The sequence below is a fragment of the Lemur catta genome, chromosome 10 (genome assembly GCF_020740605.2).
Source record: "Lemur catta isolate mLemCat1 chromosome 10, mLemCat1.pri, whole genome shotgun sequence".
NCBI classification, from domain to species: domain Eukaryota; kingdom Metazoa; phylum Chordata; class Mammalia; order Primates; family Lemuridae; genus Lemur; species Lemur catta.
The window spans coordinates 12,185,214-12,206,996 of NC_059137.1; the positions used below are offsets into that span (position 1 = coordinate 12,185,214).

The following is a 21,783-nucleotide window of genomic DNA, read 5'->3' on the forward strand; positions in this document are numbered from 1 at the left end:
CTGTCACCTAAACCACACTATCTTTCACAACTTCAGTTGGGATTGGCTTTACAGTTTACAAAGTCATTTTTCCACCTGCAGTTTTGGATCTATCGTCTCAGCAGTACCCCAAGCTACGCTCTTCTTGATGTTCACCTGGTCTTCACAAGTCCCAGAAACACAGATGAGCCCCTTAAGCTGCCACTCTTTGAATCCCAACTCTTGGCCCAAATGTAGTCCTCTGTGATGGAACACGGGTTTCGCAGGGAGGTGGCATGACACAGGGGACCTCAGAGAGGAAGACTGGGGCTCCAGCGTGAGCTCCGTCACTGGGAAACACATCTGACTCCATGGTCTCAACTTTCTCCTCTATGACATGGGACTAGGAAGGCTGACCGGGCAGGGCCATCCGGACATTCAAGGAGACAGGGATTAGAGAGCCTCACCTGGCACCTGATTCACAGAGAGCATGCTCTGCCAATGCTGCTTTTGCCCTTATCTCTTTCTTTTTAAAATATCGACACTATTTTAGTGTTACAGTAGGTATTACAAATAAGAACAGCTGACATGTACTGTGCACCTACATGCATGTTCTAAACACTTTACATAAATTGTCTGATTTACAAAAATCTCGGTAGGTAAATGCTGTTGTCCCCATTTGGAAGGGGAGAAACCAAGGCACAGAGGAGTGAAGTCCCTTGTCTCCGCTAGTACAGTGGAGCTGAGATGTGAGGACCGGCCTTCCTGGCCCCAAGATCTGGCTCGTTTGTGTTCTGCTGCACCTGCTCAGTTCCTCTTCTCCTTTGAGCTAATTCCCTAGGCCACAGCCCACGTATTTAAAGCTGTCTTTAGTTTCCCTCTCAGTTTGGCTGCGAAGGGAAGGGCGAGTGTCTGGGTACCTGTAGGCTTCAAGCCATGGCAGATCTCGGTGTAAAACCTCCGATCGTAGCCGTCGCAGTAATGCCAGTGCTTCGCTTCGTACTGCAGCCCGTCCTCGAAGGTGTACGTGCCCTGGAAGGCAAGGAGTATGCACACGCCTCTGAGGAGGCTGAAGCCTTTTGGCCAACAAGGTTGGATGTCAAGAGAAGAGGTGGCTTCCTCACTGCCACAGAAAAGAAGTGGTAACTATCACGATTATTATGGTTGTGACAATTAGAGAGAATGGGTAGAAAGCCCAGACCTCTGTGCCAGCCACTCACGGTAGGTCAACTCACTGTGTGAATTCGGGCAGGTGACCTACTCTCTGAACTCTTGTTTCCTCACTTGTATAATTAGGACAATGATGGCATATATTTAATAGAATTTATTGACAATTCAATGACATAGCACATGTAAAGCATTTGGCACGCATCTGACTATGATGGTTAATTTTATGTGTCAATTTGACTAGGCTAAGGATGCTCGGATAGCTGGTAAAATATTACTTCTGGGTGTGTTTGGGAGGGTGTTTCTAGAAGAGACTAGCATTTGAGTTAGTGGACTGAGTAAAGAAGATCCACCCTCACCACTGTGAGTGGGCATCATCTAATCCATTGAGGGCCTGAATAGAACAAGAGAGGTGGAGGTTCAGCGTGCAGATGGGCGGATGAAAAAAAAGTGGAGGCAGAGCCAATCACTCTAACTGAGCTGGGACATCCAACTCCTGCCCTTGGACATCAGCACTCCTGGTTCTCGGGCCTTTGAACTCTGGCACTTACACCATTAACTCCCCTGGTTCTCAGGACTTCAGGTTTGTAATGGAATGACACTGATGGCTTTCCTGGGCCTTCAGCTTGCAGAAGGCAGATTGTGGGACTTCTTATCCTCCACAATCTTGTAAGCCAATTCCTTGAAATAAATCTCTTTCTATATGTCTCTCTATATCCTATCAGTTCTGTTTCTCTGAAGAACTCTAATACACTGACATATAGTAAACACTCAGTAAATGTTATTATTATTCTTTTATTATTATCATAGCTGGAAAGGTTAGAGCCATCAGCTGCAGCTCTTTGTCCAAACACATACATTCTTCTTTTGTTGCCTTAGTGCTAAAGCAAGCCTCAGGATGTAGAAACTGCATTGGCCTGGGCATCAGGAAACCTGGGTGGAAATTCCAACAATACTATTAATTCACTGTGTGACCTTGGGTAAGTCACATCCCCTTCCTGGGGCTTAGATTCTCCAAGTTATAAAACAAGGAGTGTTTCTTAACCTTTTTTAGGTCATGAGTCAGGCCCCAACATACCCACAGTGAAACTGATGAAAACTATAGATCATTTTCCCAGAGAAAAACATTGTCCCATATGCACAGATAATTTTGTATGTAAATCAAGAGGTTTCAATGACCCCTGGATTCTATTCATGGCCCACAGATCCCCATCTAAGAACGTTTAGATTAGATGATTTATAATGATAGCAGCATTGGTGGTGGTAGTAATAGTAAGAGCTAACACTTATTGTGTGCCAGGAACTTAGCAAAGTGCTCATATATAATGCCCCATTTACTCTCACAACTGTCCTAGGAGGTGCTATTTTGATAGGCTGGTAATGGTCCCCCTGTCTGCTGGGACCTTTGAACATGCTACCTTACATGGCAAGAGGGACTTTGCAGATGCAATTAAATTAAGGATTTTAAGTGGGGAAATTATCCTGGATTATCTAGGTGTACTCAGTGTAATCACAGGGCCCTTATAAGAGGGAGGTAGGAAGGTCACAGGAGAGAAGACAAGATGATGACGGCAGCAGAGGTCGGAGTGGTGTGTGGCCACGAATCAAGGATTGCAGGCAGCTTCTAGAAGCTGGAAAAGGCAAGGAAATAGATTCTCCCACAGAGCCTCTGGAAGGAGCGCAGCCCTGCTGACCTATTTTAGACTTCTGACTTCCAGAACTGTAAGATAATAAATCTGTGCTGATTTAAGACACTAAACTTGTGGCAATTTATTACAGCAGTAATAGGTAACTACTGACCCCAGTTTATAGAGGAGGAACTTGAGTCCCAGAGAGGTAAAGTCATGGGCCCAAGATCAGGCAGTAAGTGGCAAAACAGATTCAAACTCATCATGGTCTCTCTGGGGGCCCTTCCAGATCCAGAGGGAGAAGATTCTAGAGCCCTGGGAGATGAAGTAGGGAGAAGAGGGCATGGAAACAGGTGGGCAGCAGACAGGGAGGGCAGGGGGCCACAGCATGGGGGCTCTTCCCACCCGAGGACCTCTCCTCTGCAGCCCTTGGCTGGTCACCTTTACGACCAATCCCTTTTCCCAGATGGCGTCGTATCGGCTCCCGCTGGGGAAGTACAGGGTTCCTTCACCATGAAACATGCCATCCTTCATTTCCCCAACATATCTTGTTTCAGTAGGGAGGATGTATTCAGCTTTGCCCTCCATCCTGCAAAGACACAGGGACGTCACTGAGCCCTGCGTGACAGCTGGAGGATCAGAGCTGGCAGGCGAGGGACAGTAAGTGGGAAACTTATCCTAGGCATCCTCAGACATTATCGTCCCAGCAACATTCTGTTCAAAACCACAACTTTTGTTTTGTTTCCCTCAAAAGCTCAAAAATGAGAGGGGCTGTGTTGTTTAAGGCTGGGGGAGGAGTGGAGTTTTGTCTGTTCATCCTCCCCCTCATCTAGAGGCTGTCCTGGAGTTGATGCTGCCCCTTGAAATACCCACTTGGTGGGCCCAGAGAGGGTAGGAATGTACCCAAAGCCACACAGTAAAAATTGTGAGGCAGAGACTAAAGACCCAGGTCACTGGCAACTGGTTCTGTGTCTTCCCTGTCCCCCCCACTAGCCCACCCCTGCCAATTACACCACAAGTGCAATATTAGGAAAACTATGAAATTTAGAGACAGGAGATAAGAGTTTGAATCTTACTTCACCATTTTCTGGATGTATCATCTTGGAGACTTTCCCAAACCTCTCTGTTTGTCTCCCTTCCTTCCTTCTGACAAATATTTACTGAGCACCTAATATGTGCCAGGGGCTGTGCTGAGAATCTGGTCTGCTGGATACAACACAGATACAACAGTGATCAAGGCAGATGCAGTTCCTGTCCTCAGGGGGCTCACAGTCTAGTGGGGGACACAATGAAGCAATTATACAATCTTCAGGGCCCAATTCAAATATTCTCTCCTCCATGAAGCCTTTGAGGACTGCCCTAACTGGATGTGTCCTCTGTAAGGGCCCAGCAGCAGGGCTCTGTAGTAGACAGTACCCAGGCTTTACAGTCTGAGATGCCTGGCTTGTAACCCCTGCTCTGCCAAATGCTAACTAGGTGATTTTGGGTAACTTATGTAATTACTCTGAGCCTTACTTTTCCTGTCTGTAAAACAGAATGATGATGTCTCATCGAGTTTCTGGGAGGAGGGGAAGATGCAGGCAAAATCACCTGGAGCACAGTGGTTGCTACATAAATGTTACTGGTCTCCCTTCCTCCCCCTGTTTGTAGGTCTCTTCTGGCACTGACCTTGTGGCACTCTGCAGTGGAGTTATCTAGGACTCAGTTGTGCAAATATTCCAGAGAAACCATGCTCTTGAGGTCAGATAGATCCTATATTAACTTTTTATTTTTTTATAAGCACACATGGTACAGGAAAATCATGTGTCTTTTAACTTTTTTTTAAAAACAGCTTTATTGAAGACATAACTAACATACAAAAAACTGCAAATGTTTAAAGTGTACAATTTGATAAGTTTTGATGCACACCCAGAAATCCATCATCACAATCAAGATAATTAATATATCTACTCCCCTCAAAAGCTTCTGCTTGTCCCTCTAATCATTCCTGCTTGCACTTTCCCATAATCCTCATCTCCTGGCAACCACTGATCTGCTTTCTGTCACCATAGATTAGCTCGCATTTTCTAGAATTTATGTAAGTGAAATCATACAATATGTACTTTTTTTTGGTCTGGCTTCTTTTACTGAATATAATTCTTTTCAGATTCATTCATGTTGTGTGTGTAGCAATAGTTCACTCCTTTTATTGCTGAGTAGTTTCCAAAGAATGGATATACCACAATGTTTTTGTTCATTCAGCTGCTGATGGACATTTGGGTTGTTTCTAGTTTTTGGTTATTATACATAAAGCTGCTATGAGCACTCATATATGTGTCTTTGTATAGATATATACTTTCATCTCCAGGGTAAATACCTAGGAGTACAATGGCTGTTTAACTTTTTCTTTTTCTTTTTTTCTTTCTTTTTTTTTTTTTAAACATTGTCTCTCTTTGTTGCCTGGGCTAGTGTAGTGGTATCATAATAGCTTGCTGCAATCTCAAACTCCTGGGATCAAGTGATCCTCCTGCCTCAGCCTCCTGAGTAACCGGGACTGCAGGTGCACATCACTACATCCGGCTGATTTTTTTATTTTTTGTAGAGATGCTCGGGATTTCGCTACCTCAAACTCCTGGCCTCAAGAGATACTCCCACCTCAGCCTCCCAAAATGCTAGAATTATAGGAGTGAGCCACCACACCTCGCCTGTTTAACTTTCTTTTAACAAACTGCCAAACTTTTCCAAAGCAGCTATACTATTTTATATTCCCACCAGCAGTGAAGAGTCTACATAAACTTTTTTTTTTTTTTTTTTTTTTTTTTGAGACAGAGTCTCACTTTGTTGCCTGGGCTAGAGTGAGTGCCGTGGCATCTGCCTAGCTCACAGCAACCTCAAACTCCTGGGCTGAAGCGATCCTACTGCCTCAGCCTCCCGAGTAGCTGGGACTACAGGCATGCGCCACCATGCCTGGCTAATTTTTTTCTATATATATTTTTAGTTGTCCAGACAATTTATTTCTATTTTTAGTAGAGACGGGGTCTCGCTCAGGCTGGTCTCGAACTCCTGACCTTGAGTGATCCACCCGCCTCGGCCTCCCAGAGGGCTAGGATTACAGGCGTGAGCCACCGCGCCCGGCCTACATAAACTTTTTAAACCAAATGTTAAATATCATCTTTCTAATGTGTAGAGAAGTCACTTTATTCATTTAAACTCTAAAAGGAAAACACTCCATCCCCAAATTAAAAGCAATCTATTGAGTATCCACCACATGTAAATAACACACATATATGCTACATTACATATTCCTTGTAACACTTCTACTGGATGTGCATTATTTTCCCATTTTACAGATGAGGAAACTGAGGCATGGATGGTTAATTAAGTGTACAAAACAAATAAGTGTCAGACTTGAGTCCTGGCCTATCTCATGCTGAAGCCTTTTTTCCTCTACTATCCTGTCTCTTTCATCACACGATGAAATTTGAGAGGCCCCCATTATGACCCTAGTTAACCATCGTTGAAAAACAAAATCAATACAGAATATATGGCCAAATTATGAAAAGAAATATGACAAGCAAAACAACTGACTTCTTGCTGGTTGTGGGAAGTTGAAGAGCCCTATTCAGGTCTGGGAATTCCTGTCATGGTTACAGCAGTATCAAAAAACCCCAAGTAAAACACAGATTCCTAGGAACAAAAGCATGGAAATGGCTGATGCAATACACAGACCCAATGAAAATGCACAAAACACCAAAAGCAAATGGTTGAGAGTCTTCTCTCTTTGACCCTGTCTTTATGTTTCTTTCTCTCACACACATAGCCCATTGAAAATAAGTGTGGGTTCTCAAATTTTTGTGCCTAAAATGCCCAATACCTCATATCTATATGCCAACATTCTACCATCTTCACTTTAGCAGGGCCTTATAGAAAAAAAAGAACATGGTTTGGACACAGGAACGAGTTCAAATTCTGACTCCATCACTCCTAGCTGTGTACCCATAATGGTGGGCAAGTCATTTTGCTTCTCTTAATGTTTGTTCCTTTATTTGCAAGATCAGCCTGAACCACCGCACAGAGTTGTGAGAGTGAGCACACACCAAGCACCTCTGCCGCTGACCTGCTGAGTTGGACACAAGTCGCAAACTCTCTAAGCCTCACCTTTCTTACCTCTGAGGTGGAGATAACATTTCCCTTGCAAAGCTGATGTAAGGATTAGAGATAGCTTTCCATATATATTAATATTACCTCCTCTAGGAATGTATCCCCTATCCGTGGCCAGACCACAGGTCCTCCTTCCTGCGAAGTCAGAAAACCCTGGAATTCCACCAACCTGTGAATACAGAGATGGATTCCACCAGAATCTTGCCCTTCATCCCTTCTCCATTTCCATGGCCCTGAGGTAGGAGTGTTTCACAGTTCCAACAACTAGCAGTTGTTTGGTAATCCACCTCATCTTGCTCAGCCTCAGTTTCCCCAGCTATAAAAACATAGATTCCACCTTCTTCATCCAGGATGGTTGGCAAGAAAGAGTAGCCACCTCTGTGTTTCTCTGTTTCTCTCTACTGGAGCACTTCCCACGCAGAATTGCAGCTGTGTTGTGTCTACTTGCCCCACTACATTTGAATAAGCATTTTGAAGGCAGGGATTGTGCCCAGAGACAAGTTCAGGGCCTGGGACTTGGTAGACACTCCACATTGTTGACCTGAATAGCTTTTACTACTGGTCCCTTACAGTGATTTGTGTCTATAATCCTCTAGAATGATCCCTAGATTGTGAACTCCTAGAGGGAAGAGACCATGTGGAATCAGATTAGCCACAGTTCCTCTTCCTCAGTCTCCATGATGGTTTTCATAGCATTTATCACTATCTGTAATTATTTTCTCATTTATTTGTTCATTGGCAATACACCCTCAACTAGATTATAAACTCCCTGAGAGCAAGGATCTTGAAATTTTTAATATTCTTATCCCCAAATCTAAAACTGGTAGATAGCACGCACGCACACACACACACAGACACACGTATATACAGAATGAATGGATCTCAGCTCTGCTGCTTATTAGGTATATACAGTCCTTGAGCAAGTTCCTTGGGCAAGTTTGTGAGTGTCTGGTACAAGGTCCTTGGCAGACGTAGTGAATCAAACGAGGCCCTTACCTCCCATCTATATATTCCCCGATATATTTGCTCCCCGTGTACTGCATGGCGGCTGCTTCTTTAATAGTTTCCAGACGTTGGGATCCGGAGTCTCGGTGGATGCGGCCTCACTATGACAACCGAGAGGGATGGGCGGAGCCGACGCGAAGCCCCGCCCCGCGGAGCTCGCGAGCTCCCTGGCATTGCGCACGCTCTCTAGCTCACTGTTGGGCAGAGCAGTGCGCCTGCGTGCTGCCGGTTGCGCATGCGCAGGCGCTGCGTGGCCTCACCGGCGGTGGAAAGGGGAATTCAAGGAGACGGGGGCGACGTGGTTGACGGCGCCTCGTCAGGGTCTGGGCTGCAGTCGTCATGCCGGGGATAGTGGAACTGCCCACTCTAGAGGAGCTGAAAGTGCAGGAGGTGAGGCTCGTCTGGAGAACAGGCAAGCGTGGCATAGGGCTGCAGCTTCCCGGGCCTGGGCCCAGCCCTCCTTCGCCTCAGCGGACCCTGGGCCCCGGGTCTCTCCCCTCGCCCTCCAGCACATGCACGGGGCACCCTGAACATCCCCTCCACAGCCTTGGGAGTCGCCCCCCCGCACCACCCTGTCGCATCCGGCAATGGCTCTAGAACCCTGTCCACACAGCGACGTTTTTACTAAGCACCAGTCAGGGTCACTTAATTTACATTGCTTAATCCTCAAAGCTTCCTGGGAAGTGAGTGTACAGCCCTCGGTGCTCACAGTCAAGGGAGAGAGACAGTCACCTTAAAGTGGTGTCATCGGTGCAGAGTGCATTAGAGTGGAGCCAGGAAGCCGTGGGAGAGTGAGATATTGGAGAGTGAATTTGCCCATAGCCTTGGGAAAGTGTTTGGTAACAGGACACATTTAAAGTATTCGTTTATTCAAGAGATATTTGAATAGTTACCAGGTGCACATAGACTGGAAAATAAGAGGTATATTCCCTGCTCCCATAGTTTGTAATCTGGTGGGGAGACAGACACAGAAAATGGCAGTTACAGTATCATGTAGTTAGTGCCATGAGAAGTGAAGACATATGCTACTAATTATAGCTAATATGATCAAGCCTTTTCTAGAAGCCAGGCAGGATGCTAATTACTTTACATGCATTAAATCATTGACTTCCAGCAACACTGTAAGGTAGAACATATATGTGTGTGTGTGTATATTAATAAAATTGACTTTTCCATGTTGTAGATGAGGAAATAGGCCCTGAGAATAAGCCCTGAGATTTGCCCAAGGTCACATAGCTCCTAAGTGATAGAGCTGGAATGTGAACCCAGTTCTGATTTTAAAACCCATGCTTTTCAACTACTGTGTTATGGGCAAAAGTTCAAAAGAGTAAGAAGGCTTAGCAGAACCTTGTGTGTTTAGGGAGCCGAGTGCTGTTTGATGTGACCTAAGTTTGTGGGAAGCAGCAGGTGCTGAGCATGGAGAGGTATCTTGGGCTGAGATAGGGCTTGGAGGCAACTTCTACAAGGCCAATCCAAGCAGCTGGACTTTATCCTGTGAGTGAGGTCGTGGGAAGAGGCGGAAGGCTTTAAGGCTGATGAGTGTGATGGCAGGCCTGGGTAGTAGAAAGAAGAGGCTATATTAAAGGAGAAAGAAGTCAAGACTAAGAATTAAGTGCCAGAAATTGTATACCAGGCACTGTGTTAAGTGTTTCACCTTCGTTACTTAATATTCTTTTATGCCTGTGGGAATGGCAACTATTATTTTCCTCAGATAAGGAAATTATTAGCTATGTTCAGGGACTTGATAATAAAGTGATGTTTACTATGGGGTGGAAGGAGGGATGCTACCATGGAGCATCAACAAGTTGATCTCTTGTTTCTTGCCTCACCATGTCACTAGGTTAATCTTGAACTGCTGTATTTTTTGTTGGAATTTTAATTTGGTTCAACAAACATCTGAGGTTCTATTTCATTCAAGTGTTCTATATCTGGAATAAATTTGCCTTATTGAATTGAGATACAGATAATTACATAAACTAAAATACAAGACGAAGTATGATTAAATACTATGAAAGAAGGGTAGATGTGATTTAAGAAAAGAGGATTTGAAGTTGGATCTAGGTTAGTTATCTGGTTATCTAAGCGTGACTGGTGGGCCACCTTGATTAGTGGATTTTAGCATTTGCAGACACGGTTATTTGTAAGGTGAGGTGATTCCAGCTGTAGAATTATCTGAGGCTATAAAGGGAATAGAGAAAGCTCTTTTGGGGCATAATATAAGACATGGCTAAATGGCATTTGAAGAATGGCATTTGTGGGAGGGGATGAAGTGCACTCTCTAAATGAGGGTAAGATCTGAGCAAAGGTAAGGAGATGGGAAAAAGGCAGCCAAAAAGGGGTTCTGGGTATAGTGGGTTCAGTGTTTTCAGAGAACAGCAAATAGTCCCTTTTCGAAGTGTCGTGGGTGAGAAGGCTGGCGAGATAGTTTGGGTCCAGAAGGCTTTGAATACCCAGTAATACGTTCAGGCTTTATTCTGCTGTTAAGGCTGAATCCTTTGAGGGGTTGGTTGCTATTATAATTTAATAGCAGAGTAAAATAAGAATTGTCATTAGGAAGAAGATACCCCAGCAGCTCTGAAGAATGGTTTGAAGAGAGGAAAAGAAAAGCAGGGAAATTAATCTCAGTTGCTGTTAAAAAAATTGAGGAAGGTATTAATAACCCCAACCTAATTGGTGACTGTGCTTACAAAGAGGAAAGAAAAAGTATATCTAGAATTGATCAGACTTAGCAATGAATTAGATATTGGAGGCAGGAATCAATGTCAGATTTGCACCCTGACAATAGGACTGGGGAAGCGAGAAGAAATAGCAGGATTGGGGAGCAAGTTAAACTCATTTTGGACCTCATTGACTTAGGAGTTATGACACATTCCCGTTGAAAAAGTAGTTAGAAGTTTTGGGCTGGAAACTCCTTGGGCACCACCGATAATTTTGAGTAAAAATAAAAATAATAGCTAATATTTACTATGTCCTTTGTGCTAGGTACTGTTATTTTTTAATGTATTAACTAATTTAATCCTCATAACAGTTCTATAAAATAAGTATCATTCTCCATTTTACATAAGTTAAGGAAAATATAAAGGCATGGTATAAATTAGTTACTATAAAAAGAGGTGCAAACATAGTTTAAGGAAGCAACAACAGGACTAGGAGATTGACTGGCTATAGATTGTGACTTTCTCTGTCTCGCTTGCAGCACCTGCAGACTATAATCCTGCTGTGCAGTGAGACTGTTGTGAGAATAAATGAGGAAGGATGTTGAATTCGGTGTTCTTTGAGACAAAGAGAGCTGAATGAATTTGAGAGGGTATTCACGGTAAGCAGCTGTGAAAGGATGTTGTTTCTGTTGGAATTCATCAGTCTTAGTGAAGAAGCAGGTGAGGGGATATGGTGACATCTCAAGTTCTTTGCCACCTCAGTGATGGTGACGTACAGGGTAAAAAAAGCCTGATTGGAGGTCACAATCTCTGTGTTCCAGTTCTGGGGTTGCTGCTCACCCCCTGTATCCTCTCCAGTACATCTCTTTCTGTCATCGGTTAGGAAATAGATTCAATGAGTGGTTCTCATCCTTGATTTCCCTGTGACAGGGATAGTGTTTTACATGCTCAGCGACATGGGTGTACATGTTCATTTTGATTAAAACCTTCACGTTTGTAGGGAAGTAAAACAAATAATGCTGCAGGCTTTTTGGAGCACGATAGCCATGGACATTTGAATAATTGGCCATTTAAAGATATTTCAAGGCATTTGATAAGGAAGTCAATAGAGCTAACTTAATTTTTAAAATATATTAAGCTTTAAAATAAGTTTGAGTGTTGATTTCTATTCTCCCAGCTGTTTATAGGTAATAAAGCAAGCAAATGTATACCCCTCAATTGAATAAATTCTTTTATTTTCAAAAACTTTAATGTAAAAACTTTACAGATTTTAACGTAAATTTATTAGAATCATCATGGCAAATTTCACTTACATTATAACTTTACCTATGCTTTGATAATTGTAGAATTGTAACATGAATAGACATAGTTATAAATTTATTCTCTTCTATTGTGTGTAGATGAATTACTCCCTTCATCTTTCCTTGCATTTTATCTTATTAGTAACTTAACCTAGCTGTGTAAAGTGCATAAAAAATAGACCATTCTCATATAAAAATCCTTAATTTTGCAAATCAAATGCAGTAGTATATTAAAACAATACACCATGATAGACTAGGTATTATTCTAGAAATACAGTGGGTCCATTTTAGATAATATGTTAATGTTCTATATTACCTTTATAGATTAATAAAAAGCTTAAAATTTCAGTTTTTCCTGGTAGAGAAAACAACAGTAAAGCAAAACCAATTAGGATTAGAAGGAAAATTCCTTCGCAAGGAATATCCAAACAACTATTACATCCCAGATGCCAACAGCAAATATCCTACCAAACTATGCTTTAAAGTTTATTAAACAGCAAGGTTGCTACTGTCATTGCTGTTTATCTGAATTATCCTGGAGGATTTGGTCAGAGCAATAAGATAGGAAAAGAGAATAAGAAGAAAAAGGATATAAATAACAGAAAGGAAGGAAAACAGTTTCTCTTTGTAAATGGTAGTTTAGTTTTTCTGTTAATTCTCTTGAGTTTTGTATCAGAACTACAAGAGTTCAGTAAGATGGCTAGAGAGAATATGCAGTGTACAAACAATCAGTAACAGTTTGAAAATCTAATAAACAAAAACATCCTATTTATGTAGTATCAGAAATGCTAAAATACTGAGGAATAAATAAGAAACGTGAAAAAAAGAAACGTGCAAGGTTCCTATATGAAGGAAACTATGATTTTAACTGAAGGACAAGAATGACCTGAATGAATGAATGGAGAGAAATGCAATATTCTGAGTGAGAGGGTATAATTCATATATTGGTATCTCTTTTGTAACTGTTGTGTCCTAATTGCGTGGCAAAGAGTGGGTGCTCAGATCTTTGCAGTATTAGAGCTCTGTTGAAAATAAAATCCTTGCCCTCTTGGAGCTTATATTCTAGTGGTCACATGTAGATCACGTGAGTGACTGCTGATGATGGTTTATATAAGATGATTAGGGAAAGGCTCTCTGGGGACAGGAAATTTGAGCAGAGATCCAACATTATAGAAGTGCCCATTGCCTCCTAATTTAATATATAACTAAATTCAATGCAATTCAAATGCACATTAAATATGGGCTGGCATTCATCTGAAAGAATAGCTAAGACAATTTTGAAAGGGAAGGATGAGAAGGATGGTTCTCCCAGGTAACAAAATGTTGTGTTAAGTTACAGTCATTAAAACATGGTGGTGTTGGTATGGGAAAACATAGTGCAGAAAAGCGGCTAGCAGGACCCTTGCTGCAGCAGCTATTAGGCCCTGGACTGTTTGCAGTCCTCTATGAGCTAACTGCAACTACACCATGTTTCTTCTCAAGAAAATGTACTGGAATGTGAATGAGGGAGACTGCTGGGCGTAGTTACAGGGTCGGCAACCTTGGATATGCTCTAAGTTATGATTTTTTAAAATTTGCAGGTTTTAGCACTTTATGATTAAAATAATTTGCTTTCTACATGGGCTTTCTTATCCCTTCCAGTCTCTCATCTTCTGTGATTCTCTAGTCTTCTGGGGATTTTCTGTATCCTTATACTATTAATTTTATTCCTGGAGCAGAAACTGAGCAAAGCTCCCCAGAGTTGGTTCCTCCCCCTACATCCCAGAAGCCTCTGTTCTCCTTCAGAGCCATTCTCTCTACCATGAATATCTAAAGATTCTATTAGGGCTACCATTTCTTCATCCCTAAAATGGGAGTAATAATATAAACTCAATGATATTATTGTAAAGGTAAAACAATATATATGAAAGAGTTCCACGATCTCTAAAGCACTGTAGATCATAAAGAATTATTATGACAGCCCCCAGTCTTTAATTTTCCTGGTAAAGTCAGAACAGTGCCACCTTTGTGTTCTCTGTTTTGACCAGCATAAGGTAAAGGTGAGACAGCAATCCTCTGGCTCACAGTCTGTGGTCTCTCTTCCATCTTCCCTTTCCCAGGTGAAAGTCAGTTCTGCTGTGCTTAAAGCTGCAGCCCATCACTATGGAGCTCAGTGTGACAAGCCCAACAAGGAGTTCATGCTCTGCCGCTGGGAAGAGAAGGATCCGAGGCGGTGTTTAGACGAAGGCAAGCTGGTTAACCAGTGTGCTTTGGAATTCTTTAGGTAAGAATCTTTTGATATCAATGCCTAACTGGTTGAAATATCAAGATATTCTTAAATGAATAAGTGAACATCCAGCTAATAAAGTGGAAGGATAATTTTAATAAGAAGTGCATAGACTTTGAAATCAGATAGACCAAGGCAAACAATCAATGGTTTTGTTTTTATTTTTATTTGTTTTTATTATCTGGCAAGTTCTTTAATCTCCATGAATCTTAATTTCTAAATTGTAAAATAATACCTATCTTATACAGTATTGCTGCAAAAAATTTGAAAAGGTGCATAAAAACAACTCGGCCCGGTGCTTGTCAGCCGCCATTCGCCGGGTTCACTGTAGAACACGATGATGATGGAAAGAAAAGTGTGTTCAAAGTCAGGTTTTAGGTAGACCACTGTGCTTGATACTTAAGAAAAAATATCTAAATTGTGTAATTGTAGAAAAATGTGTTAACAACCATATTAGTAAAAACTCTATTAAAAGGGATATAGAATCTCCATTTAAAGGGAATTGGCTCTTGTAACTGTAAAGTCCAGAAATAGGCCTGGCATTAGGCAGGCTTAGATTCAAGGGCTTAAATAGTTTCACAACTACTTATGTCTTTTTGCCTCTCCTCTTCTTCCCACAATCTCTTAGTTTTGCTTTTTCTCTGTTGACCTCATTTTCAAAGAGACTCTCCCCTTTGCTCTCCCCTGGTAAGAATGGCCACCAGCCACTTCGAGCTGCTATTTTACTTGCTTAGCAAACCTAGACAAAGAGTGCTGTTTCTCCAGAAGTGAGCAGAGGTTCCTGGACTGAATCTGATTGTCCTGGCTGGCTGACCTTGTATGCATATCATTGAACCAGTTGTGCTTCAGGAGATAAAATGCTCTGATTGGTCAGGCCTGAGTGGGGAGTAGACTTAGCTTCATCCAAACCACATCGCTGAGAGACAGGGAGGGTTGTTCCCCAAAGGAAAATTAGAAGGATGTTATAGAAGAATAGGGAATGAATGCTGGCTAGGCAAAAACTACAGATGTCCACTACAATAACGTTTGAGGAAAAAATCAAATACCTTAGCACAATAGCTGCTTTCCTTCTTTCTTGCTTCTGCTGTCTTTGTCTCCGTGAGAAGATATTTTTGTGGTTATAATTATAGCGTGTATACATTAAAAATTCATTATTCACTTGAAACTATTGGAAACATTCTTTCAAGTTGCTGTATAGTCTTCACGATCATCAGTTTTTAATGGCTGTGTAATATTCCATTAGTGGATAAACCAACCATAATATACCTGACCAGTTCTTATTGAACATCATTGTTGATTGTTGTTAGCAGGCATTCACTAGATTTTGATTTTTTTTTTTTGATAAATCTGCAGTGGTTACCTTTGCGTATAGATCTTTTTCATCTTTTAATTAATTTTTTGGCATACATTTCCTAGCAATGAGATTATTCTATAAAAGGCTTAAACATTATTTGTGGCCCTTGAACTTTATTGCCTTTTTTTTTAAAGTTGGGTCAATTTATGCTGTCCTCAGCACTGTTTTCTGATATGCATATTATTTAAATATTTGGTAGGTGCAAATGGTATTTTGTTATGCTTGAATTTACATTGATTTGATTGCTAGTAGGATTGAATTTGTTTGCTTATTTATTTTTAAAAAATTTTATTTTCTACTGGGTGTGATGATTCACGCCTGTAATTCCACTTGTTCGGGAGGCTGAGGTGGGAGAGTTGCTTGAGGCCAGGAGTTTGAGACCCCTTCTTTAAAAATAAAAATAATTTTTTTCTTATTTTCTAAGAGAACTTTGGCAAAGCAGAGGTAGTACATTTTAAGGGTGAAGCATTTGGATTTCACAAATTCCCAAAGTCCCTAACTGTCTCCATGAGAGGAATTTCTCACTGCTGAAGGTTGCTTGTTGTAGACATTAGTAGATAATTGTCTGCTAGGTGTGGGTGACAAGGTCCTGAACAGGAGTCTTTACCACTAGAGTAGTGGTTTGCAGCCCTTCTGCTGAGGCATTTTGGAGGAATACAGAACTCCCGCTGGAAGTGATAGCTTTCTGCCAGGGAGATTTTCAAGAGGTTAGGTGGGTGCAAGTTATGCTTATAGTAACTGGAAGGGGTCCCTAAGAAACTGGTGACATTGGTGGACTCCCAGGTGGGGAACTGAGTGGGTGTCAGGCAGGAATGGAGAACAGATTTTTCACTACGTACATCTTTAGACTATCTCTGAGATTCTTCCCTCCTGAGACATGTTAAACAAGATTCACGTTGTGTTGAGAGATTCCTGGAATATGGCAAGTAAGCACTTGATAATTGTTATTCCTTTGGGGGAAGGAGATGCTCTGAATTTCTTCCACTGCCTCAAATATGGCTTTTACATAAAATGATGGTATTTTATTCTTGCTTGAATTTGCATTTATTTTATTACTAGCAGGGTTGAATGATAAGGAGAATTTTGCAAAATAACTAAAGCTTATCCCATTTGTACACAAAAGTTACATTTTCCACAGCCATTTTTGGTGGCCACAAAATGAATTGCATACTACCCTGCTTCTTAACAGAGAGCACCAAATGTAATTTAACTTTCTTCTTGATAACAAGGATTAATTTCTATTTTTGTTCAGTGAATTACTAGAATGAGGACCTTGAGCTTTTGAGGAGTGGAGGGCAGTTACGCTGATCCCAGGATCTTCTGCTTGTTTTTGTGTATTTGCTTTTTATAATTCTGTCTCCTTCTTTGCCATTGCCTTGGACTTCTATCAGCATGCCCGTCTCCGACTATGCCTCCTTCTCTTCTAAATTTGCTAAGTTGATACTCTTTACAATTGGATCTAAAGAAAAAGATAAATAAGCCCCAAGGTGAGGAGTAAGATACATATGCCTTAGGCTATACTCTTTTCTGCTTGCTGCATAAGGAAATTAGATTTTTTTCCTCAGAAATCTTTTCTGTTTATTTATCAGTTCTTAACTTGAGGACACTGAAGTTGTCTTATAAGTGAGGTTAGAGTATTCACTGCCAAACCTTTCAAAAAACAAGGCTATGTATTTAAGATCTGTACCTATTTTTTCCCCACTTTTTTGTTTTTTCATGGTTTTGCAAAGAGCTGCCCCTAACCTAGCCTTCTATTCCAGGCAGATAAAGCGTCACTGTGCAGAGCCTTTTACAGAATATTGGACCTGCATCGATTATTCCGGCCAGCAGTTATTTCGTCACTGTCGCAAACAGCAGGCAAAGTTTGACGAGTGTGTGCTGGACAAACTGGGCTGGGTGCGGCCTGACTTGGGAGAACTGTCAAAGGTAAAAAAGACTCCTGCTAGAGGTCTCACTCTGACTCAGGGCTGGGGTAAAGGCAGGAGGTGGTCAGAATACAGATATGCGAACTCCAAATTTACCAGATTGATTAGGTAGTACTTATACACAATCCAGATGGGAGGGTTTTTTTTTTTTTTTAGCAGAAATATTTCTTTAAATACATCTTCCCACATATATAGATTTGTTTTTGGTTAATTAGCTAATAGGAGAGCAGAAGGGAGTAGAGGAGGATAAACAAAAGTGTTAGTGAAACACTGTCGATTGAAAACATCATTGAGGTTATTGTGGAATTCAGTGGAGAAATAGGATCAGGGTTATGTGACAATATTTGGGAACATATCTAAGATTTAAAAGGAACATGCCTGTATTTTGAAAAGTGTTTTTCTACTCTTTCTTCTGTATTTCTTACCTTAGTTGTGACATCACCATCTATTGAAACATCAGAGCTAGAAACCTGAATGTCTTTATTCTACACTCCGTAGCCTGTACAGTCATCACTTCCTATAGATTAGCATCTCCTAGAATATTTTTTGCATCCTCTCACCATCCTTACTGTGTTATCTTATTCTTGGTCTGGAGTTACCTTGGGCTATGTGAATTTCTGGGAGAAGAGGGTGGATCATTTTGGGCTTTAGAAGACAGTGCATTCTCTGATTGAAGAATTTAGGATAAAAGTTATAGCTTCATGATAGGAGTGGTCTATGTGGAAAATAAATCATGTTATCACTTTCTTTTTAAAAACCTTACAGTAATTTCCCATTGCTTGCAAGTTAAAGCATCTCCTCCATATCACGGCATGCAGGCCCTTTGTGATCTGACCCATCTGTGCTTCCTGAGCCTCAGCACTCTCCACTGCCTCTGGGGCAGCACAGGTAGAAAGGTGTTAAGAAAAATTCAGGTTTGAATGGAGACAGATAGTAGATTTGAATTTTGGTTCTACTAAATTGCTATGGGATCTTGAACAACTTGCCTTATATTTCCTGTCCTGTTGCATCTATAAAATGGGGCCAGGAATAATCTGTATTTTTCTGTGAGGTTTACTTTAGAGAGCCTATGTGAATCCCTAGCATAGTGTTTGGGCACATAGGTCCACAACTAACGTTAGTTCCCTTCTTTTTGTGTATAGCGTCTGTTAATACATAAGCTTGGTGTCACAAGAGAGAAATGGCTTAGCACGTTTTTTTGTGTGTGTGTCTGGCATGATTATCTTTACTTCAGATATCTTTTTCTGAAACACTGAACAAATTATTTTAAAGGTGATGATTCTAAGTTGGAAAGTGGTGGAACTTATACATGTAACAAATAAAACTACCTGTTCTCATTTCTGACTCTCATGAAAGGAGAATTAATGAGTCATGCTACTAAGAAAGGGTATTTATTCCTGAATCTTTGTATGAATATATTGTCTAAAAACCCTGTAAAATAAAAAAGTATTGTTATCCTAACTCTTTTCAAAACTGTATTTCTTTAAGAGGATTATTGTTTTAGTTCTATTTAAATTCAGTAGCCAGTCTCTTTCTAGAAATGTGATTATTAGCTTCATGAAGCCTAAATTTTAGCTTTATTCACTTTTGCATTCTCTTCCCACTGGATTACCCTTCCCTCCTATATCCCCTGGTGAATTCTTACTCATCCACTCTCAGCTCAGATGTCTTGTCCGTCTTTGAAGTTCCTGACTTTCCTAGGCAGAATTGCTTTCTCTCACTCATAATTTCATCATCCTGATAATAGCAAAATAATTTTATAGAGTACCTACTATACATCAGGTATTTTATGTATATTATCCTACTTCATCCCAATAACTCTGTAAGCTACTAATAGCCCCATTTTATAGACAGGAAGTTGAAGGATAAGTAGGCTGCCCAAAGTCACTTGCCTGGTATTTAGTTTGACCACATCCCTCTGCTCCTTTTCTTTTTGGGAGATGGTGCAGAAGAGGAAGTTGCTTTTCCGTTCTTTCCTCAAAAATTTGTCATTGAAAGGGGTCCTTAATTACTGCCAAGTTTGAGAAACTATTTTCTAGATTTATTTCATATCTTGAATTCTTTAAAGGAGCTTCAGATACCAGCCAGAGGCATTAGGAATTACTGTCAAGCATTAAGGAACCTTTAGTGATCTCTAATCAGGGCAGGGAGATGGGAAAGCTGTTTCAAAGGCAAATAAACAAAAAGCCACTCTGGACTGGAAGACTTGGGCTCCAGCTCTAGCTCTGGCATTACTCTGTGGTTTTACCTGAGGCAAGTCACCTTCCCTGGTCTTCATCTGTGAACTAGAGGTGGTGATGCCTCATAGGGTGATTATAATAGTAATTGTGTGATTGTGTACCTGAAAGCTCTGTTCACAATAAATGGTTTCTGAATTCATACAGCTAGGAAGATGAATCTGGTCATATTATATGGGGTGGCTTAGAGTAACGGAAGACTGTTGATAACCATGGCCTTACATCTTCCCACTTATCTGGGCCTGTTTCTTTATCTTTAAAATGAGGACAGTTTTTGCTGGCTTTCTGATTGAGATCTTTGTGACCATCAGGGATAATGTGAGTGTAACTGTCTTCTGTCTCTCTCCTTGTTGCAGTTCGGTACTTCATCTCTCCTTTCTGTCTCTCTCCTTGTTGCAGTTCGGTACTTCATCTCTCCTGGCCTGTTGGCTCAGCTCCCCACTTCTAGTCTCACCTCTCCAGGCTAGCTTCTGTTCCTTCTGGCCTACAGATGTGGTTTGCATATCATTCAAAGGCCTTTATCATCTGGCCCCTGTCTACCAGTGTAGTGTGCTTTTGAAAAGCACAGGCTTTGGAGTAGGCCGATCTGGCTTTGTGTTCTAGTTCTTCCACTATTAGTGAGGGGACCTCAGTGAACCCCTGCAGAATGGCCTCCCAGGAATGTGCAAACGGAGTGGAATAATGTGCTCAGCGTCATTTCTAATAAGTGCTTGGTTAGGTGTTTCATCTCCCTCCATTCTTCATGCAGCCTTCGCTTCGGCCATTCAAGAGACACGCCTCTCTGTCTTCATATGTACTGTCTGTTTACTTGGAATGTCTTTTCTTCCTTCATCTTCCTGGCTAGCTCCTGCTCAAACTTCAAGATTAAGCTAAATGTTCCTCTTCAGAAATAGTCCAAGCTACTAGCCTTCAGGATGGGTTAGATGTGCAGAGTCCTTGCTCGTGTAACATGCAGTTCGTGTCTCCATCATGGTCATTAGGTAGCATGGTAATTAGGAAGTCTTAATTAATGTTCTTGTCTGTTTCCCTCACTAGACTGTGAATGGCTTGAGGACAGTGGGTATCTTGTTCCCTTCTGTATCTCTAGCTCCTATCACGTGGAGTGACATAAAGTAGGCTGTCCTGAGTGTTTATTCAAGATGAATGAGTCTGAACGTGACTTTCTGGGGCTTTAAGTCAGGGAGCTCTTGGGGCAGCAGGAGCAGAGAGGAGACACCAGGAGGCAAGTTTACGGTCACGGACTCCTCCAGCCTAACTTCCAACTTTGCTTCCTCCTTCTTCCCTCTTCCCAGGTCACCAAAGTGAAAACAGACCGACCTTTACCAGAGAATCCCTATCACTCAAGACCGAGACCAGAGCCCAACCCTGAGATCAAGGAAGATCTGAAGCCTGCCAGATATGGCAGCCGCTTTTTTTTCTGGACCAAGTGAAGATGGGTCCGTGGCCCACCCTCAGTCACGCGCCCAGACGACGACTGATGGAAACGCCCGTGCAGTTTGCATTGGCCGATAGTGTGTTCTTTCCGGGATCACAGACATTAACAAAAAAGTTAATTTATGTGACTTGGCAGTTATTCTATACCATTTCCTGTCCATTAAAAATTTTAAAGGAAACAGTTGTATTTTATTATGTTTTATGTGACCTTTTGGCCTTGAAAGATGACTTCCCTTTGCTTTTTCTTCTTACAGTCCTGCCTGTTGCTCTCGCCTTGCTTTAAGTAGGCACTCACCAGTGTGGCGGGGGAGCCACGCTGGATCACGGAGAAATGACGGTAAAGGAAAGGCTTTGTTACCTGAGACAGCCCTTCGGGGTGTGTCTACATTCACACATTTTGAAGTCTCAACTCTTTACTCCTGTGCAGCGTCTCAGGCAAACAGATTTCCCTAAAGGTCATACAAGGAAAGCCTCCAGGAGAGAAGTGAAAGAAACATTTGAGCCTCAGAGTCGGCCCGGGAGGGGCTCCTGGCTGGGTCTTATGCAGTCTTGCTCAAAGTTTCTTAAAGAACCGAGCTTCCACCACTTCCCCTTGATATCCCATCCTCAAGTATTATAACCCAGATGTTTTTCCTGATAGACAAGGGAGGTGGAGGCTGAGCTCCCAGTTCCAAAGCCAGGAAGTCTGGAGGTCTGAGTGTCAGTTCCAAC

At 41.7% G+C, this 21,783-nt stretch overlaps 2 protein-coding genes across 4 annotated transcripts in view; one reads left to right on the forward strand and one right to left on the reverse strand.

The window, feature by feature from the left end:
* MORN5 (MORN repeat containing 5) overlaps positions 1–8,084 on the reverse strand; it is a 33,708-nt gene extending 25,624 nt beyond the window's left edge. The window contains exons 1-3 of one of the 3 annotated variants that reach the window (XM_045562165.1): positions 7,890–8,047; positions 3,195–3,342; positions 879–990 (exon numbers count right to left, since the gene is read on the reverse strand). In XM_045562165.1, coding sequence (XP_045418121.1) covers positions 879–990; positions 3,195–3,342; positions 7,890–7,936 — 307 coding nt within the window. In that variant the 5' untranslated portion in view covers positions 7,937–8,047. Of the gene's footprint in view, positions 1–878; positions 991–3,194; positions 3,343–7,889 lie in introns of all 3 variants that reach the window. The other 2 variants (XM_045562166.1, XM_045562167.1) reach the window with 2 other exon arrangements.
* A 15-nt stretch (positions 8,085–8,099) lies between these two features.
* Positions 8,100–21,251, forward strand: NDUFA8 (NADH:ubiquinone oxidoreductase subunit A8). Its single transcript, XM_045562168.1, has 4 exons — positions 8,100–8,288; positions 13,956–14,119; positions 17,237–17,402; positions 20,931–21,251. Exons 1-4 carry the CDS (start codon positions 8,238–8,240, stop codon positions 21,066–21,068), a joined length of 519 nt encoding a protein of 172 aa, XP_045418124.1. The 5' UTR covers positions 8,100–8,237; the 3' UTR covers positions 21,069–21,251.
* Positions 21,252–21,783: the final 532 nt, after the last annotated feature.

What these genes read in the sequence shown, in the direction of transcription:
- NDUFA8 (XM_045562168.1), top strand. Translation starts at nt 8,238, where the DNA reads ATGCCGGGGATAGTGGAACTGCCCACTCTAGAGGAGCTGAAAGTGCAG. An exon ending in TGTGCTTTGGAATTCTTTAG is followed by an intron (nt 14,120 to 17,236) that starts GTAAGAATCTTT and finishes CTTCTATTCCAG; the next exon opens with GCAGATAAAGCGTCACTGTG. An exon ending in ACTTGGGAGAACTGTCAAAG is followed by an intron (nt 17,403 to 20,930) that starts GTAAAAAAGACT and finishes CCCTCTTCCCAG; the next exon opens with GTCACCAAAGTGAAAACAGA.